General features: G+C 45.1%; 1 protein-coding gene across 1 annotated transcript; it reads left to right on the forward strand.

Moving 5' to 3' along the window:
* Positions 1-6,543: 6,543 nt before the first annotated feature.
* On the forward strand, positions 6,544-12,386 carry LOC121354100 (regucalcin-like). The gene is made up of 6 exons (XM_041468475.1): positions 6,544-6,709; positions 7,159-7,341; positions 8,545-8,760; positions 10,217-10,348; positions 10,990-11,144; positions 12,336-12,386. The coding sequence occupies exons 1-6, from the start codon at positions 6,544-6,546 to the stop codon at positions 12,384-12,386; spliced, it is 903 nt and encodes a 300-aa protein (XP_041324409.1).
* The last annotated feature ends 361 nt before the right edge of the window (positions 12,387-12,747 follow it).

Here is a 12,747-nt window from a genome sequence, read left to right on the forward strand (position 1 = left end):
TAAAAGCACCTACTTGGCTTTGCTGCACAGGTTTCGTGGGCTTCACATGAGCGGGAAGAGCCAACTCTGCCAGGAAAGTTGTGTTTTTAATACTGCCGAAATGCCCTGGGAGCGCGTCTCAGCGCAGCCTGCGGTGCAGAGGCTGGGGCTGCTTCCAGCCCCAGGAGCCCAAACTGGTGCTGCCGGCGTATTTTCACTCGAGTCCCATGACAGAGTGCCGGATCTGGCAAACTGGAGCTGAGCCGTTGCCGGTTCCCTCAATTAGGAAGGCTTCCTGACTTTTGTTTAATCCCTTGCTTATTAATGGCGCTCACCTCTTTGATCACAGATCAGTGCTGATTTCAATTAGGGTTGAGCAAGAGCTCAGTGACAGGAAAGGCTGTATCAGGAGGAGCAGCTGCTGAGCCCTGAAGGGTTTCTTCACCCTCATGACCAAAATCTATAGTCATAGGTGAAGCGTAGTTGTTCCCAACCAAGCTGGAGAAAGCTCTTTTAATCCTTTGCTGGCAAAATAGCTCTGCTGAAATAAAAGCAGGCGGCACTGACTGCCTGGGGAGCTCCAGTTCTTCCCATCTCGAGCACAAGGGAGGGACCAGGCCCTTCCTACAAAAGGGTGAAGCCAGGAAAAGATAAGCTTTGGCTTCACTTTTGGACCACGCTATCAAGTGGGATATCACTGGGGTGAGTAGCTATACCTGTACCTGCTCGGGGTTTTTAATGCGAGTGTCTTTGTTAACTCTGCCTGTTAGAGGGAGAGTTCTCCCTCCGAGAGCTGCAAAGGTGCATAAAAACTTTTAAGAGATCAGGACAACCAAATAACAAGCAAAGCTGAGTTTCTAGAGCGATGAATGATGGGATGGACCCTCAAGGGGAATAAGTAACACAAGTATATTTTGGAGAGTTATGGGGAAAAAAAGGGAAGTGATGGATTTACTAAATGTTTGCAAAGCCACAAGAACAAATTCTGAGCTATTGTCTGAGCACATGCCTGTGGGGAACAGAAGACAATTACAATTATTTAAATACCACATTATGTGGTGCGATAATGCCTTGATATTCTCCTGACTACTCTAAGTTGATAAAAAGTAGGGACTACAAAAAGCAGTGGGTGAGAGTTGCACCAGAGGACAGCAAAGCAGTGGGAAAGGAGAGAGGAAACCACACCAGAAGGAGACGAGTGGCTGGGTGTCAGCCAGGGGTACAGGGGCGCGTGGCTGCCTTTGGCCAGCTTCACTAGAAACTTCTGCTTTGCAACCCAGCAACACTGGAAACAAAGTGCATGGCAGGGCCAGGCTCTTTATGTTGTGGAAACAATTAATAGAAAAGCTGGCTGGCTAGCAAATACACACACCTGCTACTGCAGAGCTGCACCACTCATCAACAACACCACAAAACCTTTGAGAGGTGTCTCTTCCTAAAGTGACCGACTTCTGGAAAGGCAGATGTGGGATGTTGAAATGGCAGAGTGGGAGATGTGGTAATTGTGTTGGTAGCCTAGAAGTGGTCAGGGTAGGAATAAGAAATGCTGCAAAATGTGGCAGGGGCATCCCCAGAGCATTTGCAGCCACGTAAATAAATTAGAGAGACGTGTTCTGGCATAATTTTCTCAGCTGCTGTACTTCCTGTGCCACCGCTGATCCAGCATCCAAGCTGCTCACCCAGCATGCTGCACATTTGGTGTTTTCATTTGCAGCAAGGTGAATTCTTTGTCCCTCTGCCTCACTTGGTTTTATGTTGCTGTAGCCTGTGATGGGGAACTTACGTCACCAGAAGTGAAAAGCTGTGTGGAAAATGTGGTTTTCTCTTCCAAAATCCATTTAGAGAAAATACTTTGGGAAATATTTTGCAGAAAACAAGATAACTTATATTTCTCAGGCTTTTTTTTTTTTCCAGATGAAAATTAATTTTCAGTGAAAATTATCATAAGCCAGAATTTTCCTTTTGAATACATCTTCCAGCTGAAAATGCTGTGAAAAACATGCATATTGTTCTACTTGAACCTCCCTTCAAAGTTATCATCTAGGTTATGAAAAAGAAAGCAGAGAGTAACATAATATTTTTCTGAGAGCAAGCAGAGACTGAGGGTTTGTGCCAAGATAAGATGGAGCCATTGGAGGCCAAGGAAATCTCAGAAGGGTCCTCAAGGCACCCAGAATCATGTTGTCTGTAATACAGTGATTTTGGAAGGAGTTTGACTTGGAAATATATCTGGCTTTTTCCCTAGTAATGTTTGAATTTGTCTATATCTTAGGGCTGCCATTTTTTAATCTCTGAGTGTGGATTGATGGTGACTATGGTAGGATAATACATCTATCTTGTCTACTTGTTTATCAGGGAAGCGTGTTCATCCTGTGAATCATTTGAACATCAAATTACAAAGTTCATTCAAGTCTTTCATGAATAAAGAAATACATTGTTCCTCTATGCTGGATTGGGGCCAATTTCTCCCAAGTGGCTTCTGCCCTTGCTGAGTGTGACCCTGTCACCAGAACTCTGGTGGCCACTCTGGTCTCTGCCCAGCTTGGTCTCTGTCCCCATGGCAAGCCTGCCTTGTCCCCACCTTGCTGGCCCTGCCATCACCTTCCTCTGCTGAGCAGGGCTGGGTGGGAGAAGGCACCTGGCATCTTCCACCTTTGCCTCCCACAGACAAAAAAAGAAGGCAAACGCCCAAGAAGGAAGAAAATAAAAGCCAGGCAAGACATCCCCATCCTGCAGCATCCGTGGTAATTGCTGAAACTGCCTGGTAAAAGTCCTTCCCTTTGTGTGCTACAGGCAGCAGCTTGGAGCTTTTTGCTAAAGTGGGATCAGGCTTTGCATGCTCCAGGTGAGGAGCCCTGTGACTTCACACACAAGAAGGTTGTGGCACAGCTGGGAGTAGGAGCCAAGTCTTAAAGACAATAATAAGCCTTAATCACAACAATATTGTTTGGCTTATCGGAGTACTACAAAACCCTCCCTCGCATCTTTCATTAACCTTCCCTTTTCAGCACCCTAAATTTTGGAAGACTGGGTTAGCCCTTGGGCAACTGAATGGTGCAATGCCTCAGTTTCCCTCTCGCAGTCTCCCGACATGAGAAAAATACTGAGCAAGGATTTTTCTCTATCACATGTCCTGCTGCTGGCACTGCAAACCAGACCATTCAGAAAGGCTTTGGTCCCTGCCTCATCATTCATGTGACTGCTGACTGAATACAAAATGTAAAGGGTTACCTGCTCCATGCAGATAACATCAACTGGTGCACATTTTTAACCGTGCTGAAAACAGCAGCCAGTTTCATTGGACCAGTGCTGGAAAAGAGTCACCAAGCCAGGTCTTGCACTATTTTCCTCAGCAGGTGCGTTGGTGTGATGAACTGCAGAGTTTGGCAGTGTCCTCCAGCTTGGTAAAGATATTCAGCTGTTTGACTGAGGGGAAAAGGATTCTTAAAATCCTCTGATTTATGCAGATGGTTGCTTGACTGTATATTAAAAGTTTTGGCTGTCTGCCTGCTTATTTGAAGGTTCAGTTTGATGTTAAAAATGGAATTAGATGTGTTTGCATGGGAGGGAGAGAGGGAGGGAAACAGCATAAAAAACTTTTAAGGCCAGTCATTAATTTGTATTTTACTTGTATCTTTTTAGGGGTACTGAAATAACCAACTTCTGTACAGATGATTTGAAAAGGAATGTGGACAGAAGTCTAGAAAGACAGAATGTTTTTACATTAATTTTTTATTCCTAACAGGAAAATTTTCTTATAGTCTCAAAATTCTGGTAAATTTTACCAGTTAAACAGTGTAACAATTTAACCTGGAAAATGTTTCAGTGGCACCTGTCCAACCCTTGTGCATGAATCCAGGAGGCTGCAAAGCCAACAAAATGTTGGAAAGAGGGTATAGGCAGGGTGAATGTGATGGTTTTTTCTGCGAGGATTTTGCTTTGGGAGAATACAGAAGTATTTGGTGATTTTTTGTGTGGAATTTCTCCTCTTTCCTTGCATGCTTATCTCTGATGGGTCAGTGCTGTACCTAGCAGGATGCAAGGTGCCACAGATAAAGGTGCCCAGGTGGGAGGATGCCTGGGGAGTGATTATCCTGGGATATTTTGAGCCAGGTTTTTGGGGGTCATTCCCTCATTTTTCCCTCTGAGGTGCTGTATTTGGTGAAATGTTACTGCTGCATAGTTCCGTGGGGTATCAGCAGGGAGGGCATGGCAGGAAATGAGCAGAGCACTGAGCAGAAGAGGGACATGGTCTGGATAGCACCAGAGCTGAATCCCTCCCAGCTTGTGGGGACTATTTTGGAGGGCAAAAGATGGGTTGGATGGTCCTTCCTGTTAAAAGCCTCCATTTTCAGCTTCTTGTAAAAATTAGTGAAACCTCAGCTAGCAAAACACAGACTTTCCCTTCTAATTGCTCTCTTCTTAGAAACAGGGAGGGGTGAGGATGATTTGAGCCACAATATTCACCAGTATGGAAACCTCCACAGCTGGAGTGACACACGGGAGTTATTTCTTTGGCAGAGGGGAAGGATGCTGTGGCTGAATGTGCAGTCAGGGAAGGCCCATGGGACAGGGCAGGTCTCTGCAGCATCGCTGGGGGAGCAGGGGAGGGGGAAGCAGCCAGCTGGTGCAGGCAGGATGGTTTCTCCCCTGCCTATGCCTTGTGACACAGCTGGCAGTGGTGTGATTGTGTACTCCTCATGTGACGTGTGGGATGGGTCTGTGAATCAGTATTTCACCACGGCTTATCTGCCAGGCCCCTGTTCTGGTGTTGCAGAAGTTCGACAAGGGGGATGTAAATGAAACAGAAGCTGGTGGGAAAAGAAAGGTTTAATAAGGCTCTGTTGGGTCAATGAAACAGCTGACAAGACAAATACACACTGGCTGCTGCAGATCTGGAGGCTTTCTGCCTCTGCAGGAACCACACTGCTGCCGGGCTGCAGCCAAACTCTTGTTTTACCACAGGGGTGAGAACAGCTCTGTGCTTCCCAGACCATGATACAATAAAGTCAGCATTGTGTCTCCAAGCCTCGGGTGCCACATATGGCAGCCACATGACACAAAGCTTCAACCCACAAGAAACTCACTCCTCCAGCTCAAGCACTGTTTAACAGGTTTCTGGAGGTTAAAACTTGGCATCTTGCTGTGTATCTTCATTAATGCTTTAGATGCTATTTTCCTGTGTGGAACATCTTGCTGCCCAGCCTCTTGTGGCCAGTGTATTTTGGAAGGGAGAAGGATATATTTGATAGATGGGTTGTTTGAACCTTACCTTGGTGGTGTGACTCATTGCAGGAAAGGCCCCATGTCCCTCAGACCTGGCATTTCCACTCACAGTGATTGACTGGCTCTTCCCACGTATTTTGAAGTGCATTAATGCTAATTAATTATTTGTACACCTTATCGCCAGCTCACCTACTAGGAAACAATACCCACTTGAAGACAGTAATCCCTAGGACTGATGTTATGTCAGGGGTTGGCTGCCTCCCAAGAATTATCTTCCAATCTGTGGAAAAAATGTGCTGAGGCCAGTGGGTGCAGCAGTGGAGGCAGTTCCATCAGGGGTGACTGAGGCAGTGAGTGGGCCCCTTTCTTTTGTAAGACCTGAATGGTGGAGGTTGTTGCTCATTTCCCACCCCACATCAAGGTCAGGGCAGGCACAGGATCCGTGTTTTGGAGCACATCAGTGGGTACTGGACACAAAACTGGTAGGTTGTGCACCATGTGTGGGTGTCAACCAGCTGTGGCTGATTGACTGATGTCCCTGCAAGCACCCTGCTGCAATGGGGACAGGGTAGACAGAGCATGAACTTCTGGCAGAAGCAGGCATATGAAATGGGAGCTTCACTGGTGGCTTTGGCCCCCTCAAGCAGCAGCTGGGGTAATTGCACCCCACAGCCTGGCACTGGGCAAAATTCTGAGTGTGCAGCAGGGGTTGGAGATGAAGTTGGAGCGCTGAGGGGGATGATGAAGGGGAAATCTTAGAGGGAAAACAAAGCAGTAGAATTTCAAAGGCAGGAGCCTTCCTCAGTATTTGCATATTCTCACTTACTTGGTGTGGGAACAGGCATTTGTTGTGCAGTGGCCTCTGTGGCGAAGTGGAGTCGGTGCTGTGGGTGTGTAAATGTCTTCCTGTGGAGGAAATCAATTCACTTGTGTTAATAGGGCAGAGCCTTGATTTTCCACAAAAATATTGATCCACCACTCATTGGTGCTGCTGCCTTCTGATCCCTCCCTGTGGTCAGGGGGACCCTTAGGATCATGGATCCCCAGACAGCAGCTTGGTTCCAGCTTAGGGCTATAGCCCCAGCACTCCTGTGCCTGGAGACAGGTGCCTCATCAGCAGCTGTGGTTTAGGAAATTTTGGTAAGGAGAAGCTTTGGCACCTCAAGCTCAGTTCCAGCCATGAGGCTATGGAAATGTCATAAGAACCTCCTAAATTACTTTGTCATGTGGGATTTGGAGTGCTTTGCTATTTACAATCTCTGCTTTTCAATATTGTAGGGATGAAAAAATTCACATGAGAGCTTTTAATTACATCCATTATTAACTTCCCCTCAGACCATGTCTTCCTCCATCAAAATTGAGTCTGTTGTGAAGGAGAAGAACCGGATGGGAGAGTGCCCAGTCTGGGAAGAAAGGGAGAATGCACTTGTCTACGTAGACATCAACTCACAGAAAGTTTGCCGCTGGAGCCCAGTCACCAATGAGGTGCAGAGCGTGTCTGTGGGTAAGAGTCCGTACTCACTGCTTCATCCTGACATCTGTCTGTCCCGTCCACTCCTCCTTCTAGGGGTCCTGCAGGTCGGTGGTCTGTCTTACTTTCCATGGGACCACACTCCCTGTCTTCCCACAATGTGTTGCTGAGCACAGTGTGGCCTAGGCCAGCCGAGCAGAGTGCACATGTTGCCCCTGATAAGCCTAAATGGGAATGCATGTTTCATTTGGGACCTGCAGAGGAAAAGGTACAGTCCTAATGGCTATGCCATCCTGGAAGGTGGAAAAATCCATGGAACATAGAGCCAGTGAGATGTGCTAACAATACCAGGGCAGAAAGACCTTAGCATCAGCTCAGCCTTTCTTGGCCAGGGATGTCCCAGTAAAGCCGAGATGCCCTCGGTGAGGGCTGAGTGATGGCCTCAGAGCTACCCTCCATCTTCTGCTCTCTCTCACCCACAGATGCCCGTGTCGGCTCGGTGGCTCTACGGCAGTGTGGGGGCTATGTCATCGCCCTGGGGACCAGGTTTGCCTTCCTGGACTGGGACACCCAGGCACTCACCACCATCCTTGAGCTCGAGCAGGATAAACCCAACAACAGGTTCAATGATGGGAAAGTGGATCCAAAGGGGAGGTTTTTTGCTGGTAAGTTCCTGGCAGAAATTTCCCCTGGACCAAAGGGAAACTAATTGTAGTGTATTTTATATAAGGCATTTTTATTTATTCCCTGTCTTGTAAATGCTCTGCTTGGTTACTGCCCAGTGGAGGAGGACAGGGGACTCTACATCTTCTGACCTAGATAAGGACAGATGCTGTTGGCAAGGCCATCTGACAGGAAGGTTCTCATACTTGGTGGATGGTGTTTTTCAAACAACTGCCTTCATGGAAAAGCCAGTGAAGGGCTCATGGAGGGGGAATTTTTTCTAGAGATGTAGAGAAGGATGCACATTCTAGAGCAGAACATGAGCTGCAGTTTGCACCCATTATGTGCAGCCTCTCTTGGTTAGCCTGTGAAAAACAAGGATGTGGGGGGAGATCCTCAGCCTCCTGAAGGCAAGAAGGAAGTTTAGGTTGTGTAAAAGGTCTTCACCCACAGGGTGGTCAGGCACTGGAACAAGCTCCCCAGGGAAGCAGTCATGGCACGAAGCCCGACAGAGTTCAAGAACTGTTTGAACAATGCTCTCAGGCACATGGTGTGCACCTGTATTTTAATGGTCACAGCCCATTTAAATTATGAAAGTAGCCTACAAAGAGCAACAACAGAAACAGCATATGATTGATGCCTGCCTGCATCTTGACTTTTGCTGTGAGCAAAAACTCCACCCCCTGGCGTGTCCTGGTGGCCCTTTGGGTCTTTGATGTCTTTGACTTAAACCTCATGGCAATGCAGAAACAGCCAGGATCTGCTCTGTGGGAGGCAGCTGCCCCTGATCTGCTCCTTTTGCTCTTTCTCATCAATCTGACAGGACCTATTAGTCCCTTTCACTAAAGGATTGCAGAATTGTAGAATCATAGAATGGTTTGGGTTGGAAGGGACCCTTAAGACCATCTAGTTCCAACTTCTCTGCTGTGGGCAGGGAGACCAGATCACTCAAAGCTCCATCCAGCCTAGCCTTGAACACTTCCAAGCATGGGGCATCCACAACTTCTCTTTGCAACCAGTGCCTCACCACCCTCACAGCAAAGAATTTCTTCCTAAAAATATTTTCTTTTTAGGAAGAAAAGGAAAAAAAAAATCACAATCCTGTGGTTCTCCCTAGGACCTCTTGGTAACATTAGAGAAGGTTTTTGATCAAACACGAGGAGCAAGCTTCTACTTTCTAACCAGTGCTCCCACTTCCATTTCAGGTACGATGGCTGAAGAGACAGCACCAGGGGTCCGAGCGAGGCGGCAAGGAGCTCTCTACACCCTCTTCCCTGACCATTCAGTAATAAAACAGCTAGACCAGTTGGACATCTCCAATGGTCTGGATTGGTCCCTGGACCACAGGACCTTCTTCCACATTGACAGCCTGTCATACGCTGTCCATGCCTTCAGCTATGATGTGCACACTGGAAAGATTGGTACACGTGCTTTTAAATTTGCTGATAAGTAGTGCCACTGCTCTGTCTGCAGCAAGACCCGAGCCTGTGAGATCCAGGGATTTATTTGACAGATCTCATATCTGCTGGTTACAGCTTGTTAGCTGGCTGGAACATTTGGTGTTCCTCAAATTTGGTTACTCACAAGGTGTATTTGGTGAACAAACTTTTGACAGTCTTTCAGCGTTCTTTCATCTGGAGAGATGGCTCCTGTTCAAGGAGTTGCAGGGAAGAAGCCATTTACACTGCAGAATGAGAAACAGCTTTTAGGATGGTATTTATTCTTGAGTGCCATCTACTGGAATTCCTTTGATTGTACTAGCTCCATAAATACAAGTGGAGAACGTGCATGTATGTATTTTACAGTAAGGTATTCAGAGGATTAAGCTGTCATTGTGACAGAGTTTTCCCAACAAAATTTCTGAAATTAAGATGTTTTCAAATTTAACTTAAATTCATTTTATGGATAAACATTTTTTATTGCATCTGCAAGGAAGTAAATTTAAGTGTAAGCAAAATGAATCTAACCTAATTTCAAGACTCTTTGAAATATTTTCATGCTGTATCAGCCTGATATACTCCACAGGAATTTAAATGGCTGAACTGCCTTTGTACTTTAAAGAGTGAAGACTTTGGGTAATCACAGATGAAAATCACACAAAGTAATTGCATTCACTCAGATTTCATTTTGTTGAGAATATCTTTTTCTACAGATTTTAGGATATAAGATTTCAAAAGAGGATATAATGCAACATTTCCCCCTGCAAATATAAAAAAGCAACATGATTGAGATTCGTAGTCTTGGCTTTATGTTCACAGCTGTCTATTCTTGGGTAGCATAATGACCAGAAGGTGCTGGGTGGGTCAGAGCAGGTGATCCCTGACCCATGGGCCCTGCTCCATGGACCTGAGTGCTCACCAACATATCTGCACTGCATCCCTGACCATGAGTTGGTATCCAGGTTTAATCAAAACTGGTTGCTTGGTTGGACATTAAAAAGTAAAGTTTTTGATCTTTAGCTAAGAGAGATTGCTTATCACCAATGTTTAAACCCAGGTAATTATTTATGTGACATATCCAGGCTGCCATGACCAATAAAATCCAGGAAAAGTTATTGCACTTGCAGCAGTTGTGTTGTGGCAGGCAACAGGTGGGTTAACAAGAGAAATGGGGGCATTTTGTTCTCTTCTCTTGGTAAAATAACAGGAACACTAATTTGGTACAATGCCAGACTGAAATGACTGTGCTGGGGACTTGTTTCTGCCAGGCTGAATTAGGCTTTTAACACATCTGCAGAACGCGGGTGTGATGTACGTCATGCCTTTCTCACAGAAAATGAACGTAGCTGTTTGCAACAGCATGGAAGGGGTTAGACAGGGATCTGATACAGAATGGGTAGCAGCCCACATAACATCAGCTTTGTAACTCTTCCTGCAGCCTGCCCCAAGCTTTTGTACCATCTGGAAAAGGAGGAGCAAATGCCTGACGGGATGTGCATAGATGTAGAAGGGAAGCTCTGGGTGGCCTGTATTGATGGCGGCAGAGTCATTCGCATCGACCCAGAGACAGGTAAGGCCTCCACCAGTTTGTGCATATAAATGTGAGGGGAATGGCAGCAGGAGGAATGGTTTGAAGGGGAGATAAGGTGAAAAATATTGCCCATTTCTGCCTTGTGGATTGCCAAGAACATCACTGACTCAGGCTCTGATCATGTAAAGAATGCAGCTCCCTGTGCTGCCTTCAGTGTCAGATACTCCTGCTCCCATGGTTTGCTGATGAACTGTGCACTCTTCTTAATATTATCACTGTCAAAAAAAAAAAAAAACAAAAAACAAAAAAAAACCCCACAAAATACTGCATACAAAATTTCTCAGTGTTGAAAAGTTTAACTGGAAAATGCTTTAAGGAACAACATCCATCCAAAGCCAGGTGTCCCTGCCCTTCCTGACCTCACACACAGTACTGCTTTGTTTTGAGAAAAGTAAATGGAGCCTTGCAGATGTGGGGGAGAGCCTGAAAAATAGTTAGAAATGAGGCAGATGGAATAATTTGATTTCCCCACAAACTGTCCTTTAGGATGTGGTCTCTGTCTGAAGGTGAGGTGTCTTCTGAGTAAATGTCACATCTGTGCCATGTGTACTGACAGTACATTCATAATTACATGCTTCCTAAAAAATGAATATTAGAAAACAATTGCACATTTTTCCCAGGCAAAAGAATCCAAACTGTGAGGCTTCCTACTCCAAGGATCACCTCTTGCTGCTTTGGTGGAAAAGACTACTCAGAAATGTATGTGACTTCTGCATACGATGGACTGGACGAGGCCACCTTAGCCAAGGAACCTCATGCAGGAGAGATTTTCAAGGTGAGCAGATTTTATTTCTTTGTGTACATCAGATCTGCCAAGCCTCATGTTCTGGCCCCGGCCCCCTTTGCTCATCCCACTCACCTCATGAGCTGCTCCAGGTGCATTGCTTGTCCCCCAGCCAGGCCCAGCTGCTTTTGCAGAGCTGCTCATGCACTTGGAAGGAAGACTTGGAGAAATTACAAGTTATAATGTTGATGGCTGGGTTGGCCAAAGTTGGCTGGTCAGGATCTGAAGGCTGTGAGTGGGTATGGATCTGCCATATGGATAACGTGTTCTGTAATACACTGCAAGGAATTGCTTTTATCTCTTCCTATACTTTAATCACTTCTACAAATTTCATTCTCTTACTTAGTTTTAATTGTGCCAGGAAATCTAAATGCTTACAGAACATATTTCTCCTTTAAAAATTAAATGTTTAAATTTACCAGGGCAAAATTTTGCATCTCAATCCAAAAACTTTTAGGATTTTTTTTGTCTGTTAAAAAGGATTGCTACTTTTTAAAAAACATTTTTGTCTCGGGCTCTTGAATCTGAAACTTGTTTCTCTCTTCATTTTTTCACTCCATTAGCAAAAAGCACATCAGGAGAATAAAATGTAGTTCTTACTCAGCAATTGCCATCAACCCAGACCAAGCTCTTTTATCAGTTTGGCCACAGGATGAAGACATGTTACAGTAGGGATGCAGATCTATTCTGGGATCTGGGACACTCCTGTTGAAAGCAGTGCTTAGAGCAGAGATCTCATGGCTGAGAACTGGTATATTCAAGCAGCACATTTTAGAAGCCCACAGAAGGATTAAATAAGTGTCTTTTCTGGTTTTGTTCTCGAGTTCTCCAGTTCCACAAGGGAATTGGTGTTTTCCAAACTCACATTTGTCTTGCATGGGCAAAGCATGTTAAAAATTACTATGAATTGTTTTGAAGATGAGGACTACATGCAAGAGCCACAGATAACATTTAAAATAGCAAAATTATTGAGTAGTGCTTGATAATCTTAGTGATCTTAAAGAGTTTGGAAGAACTCCAAGTAATGACTCCTTTTGGGTTTCTCTTGAAGCAGGGGACCCTCACGTAGTAGTCTGTTGTTATGATATTTGTTCAGCAATGTTTGAATGCTTTCATTATACGCACTTGGAGATTTATCTGTTTCCTTTCTTTTATCTTTTAATTTTTACTTTTTTAAAACAGATAACAGGCCTGGGTGTGAAAGGGATCCCACAGAATTTCTATGCTGCTTGAACCTTGACACTAAAGAGCAAAGAAGAAATGCTTCCATCTTGTAGTAAATCTGACTGGAAGAAGTCAAATGAACTACAGAATTTATTTGTGTGAAGATTTCTAAGCCCACATTTGTGAGTGTGCTTGTTTGGAGTTGAAGATATTTCTTCCTCTGTGGGCCTGTGGCTTGATGCAATAGGTTAGAGAGGTAAAGTTAATCTGTGTTACACCTTGATAGCTTTTGTGACTTTCCATAAACCTTTAAATGCTCAAGCGTAGTTTTGCTGAACTTTCTGATGACCAGCTCTGGATTTTCAAGTCTGTGCAGATCCCAAAGCAGAATCTGACTCCTCATGTTACAGTGATGCACCAGCAATGATAT

The sequence above is a fragment of the Pyrgilauda ruficollis genome, unplaced genomic scaffold (genome assembly GCF_017590135.1).
Source record: "Pyrgilauda ruficollis isolate IOZ18807 unplaced genomic scaffold, ASM1759013v1 scaffold22, whole genome shotgun sequence".
NCBI classification, from domain to species: domain Eukaryota; kingdom Metazoa; phylum Chordata; class Aves; order Passeriformes; family Passeridae; genus Pyrgilauda; species Pyrgilauda ruficollis.

Coding starts and splice junctions, on each gene's coding strand:
- LOC121354100 (XM_041468475.1), top strand. CDS start 6,544: ATGTCTTCCTCCATCAAAATTGAGTCTGTTGTGAAGGAGAAGAACCGG. Junction 7,342..8,544: donor AAAGGGGAGGTTTTTTGCTG/GTAAGTTCCTGG, acceptor CTTCCATTTCAG/GTACGATGGCTGAAGAGACA. Junction 10,349..10,989: donor TCGCATCGACCCAGAGACAG/GTAAGGCCTCCA, acceptor CATTTTTCCCAG/GCAAAAGAATCCAAACTGTG.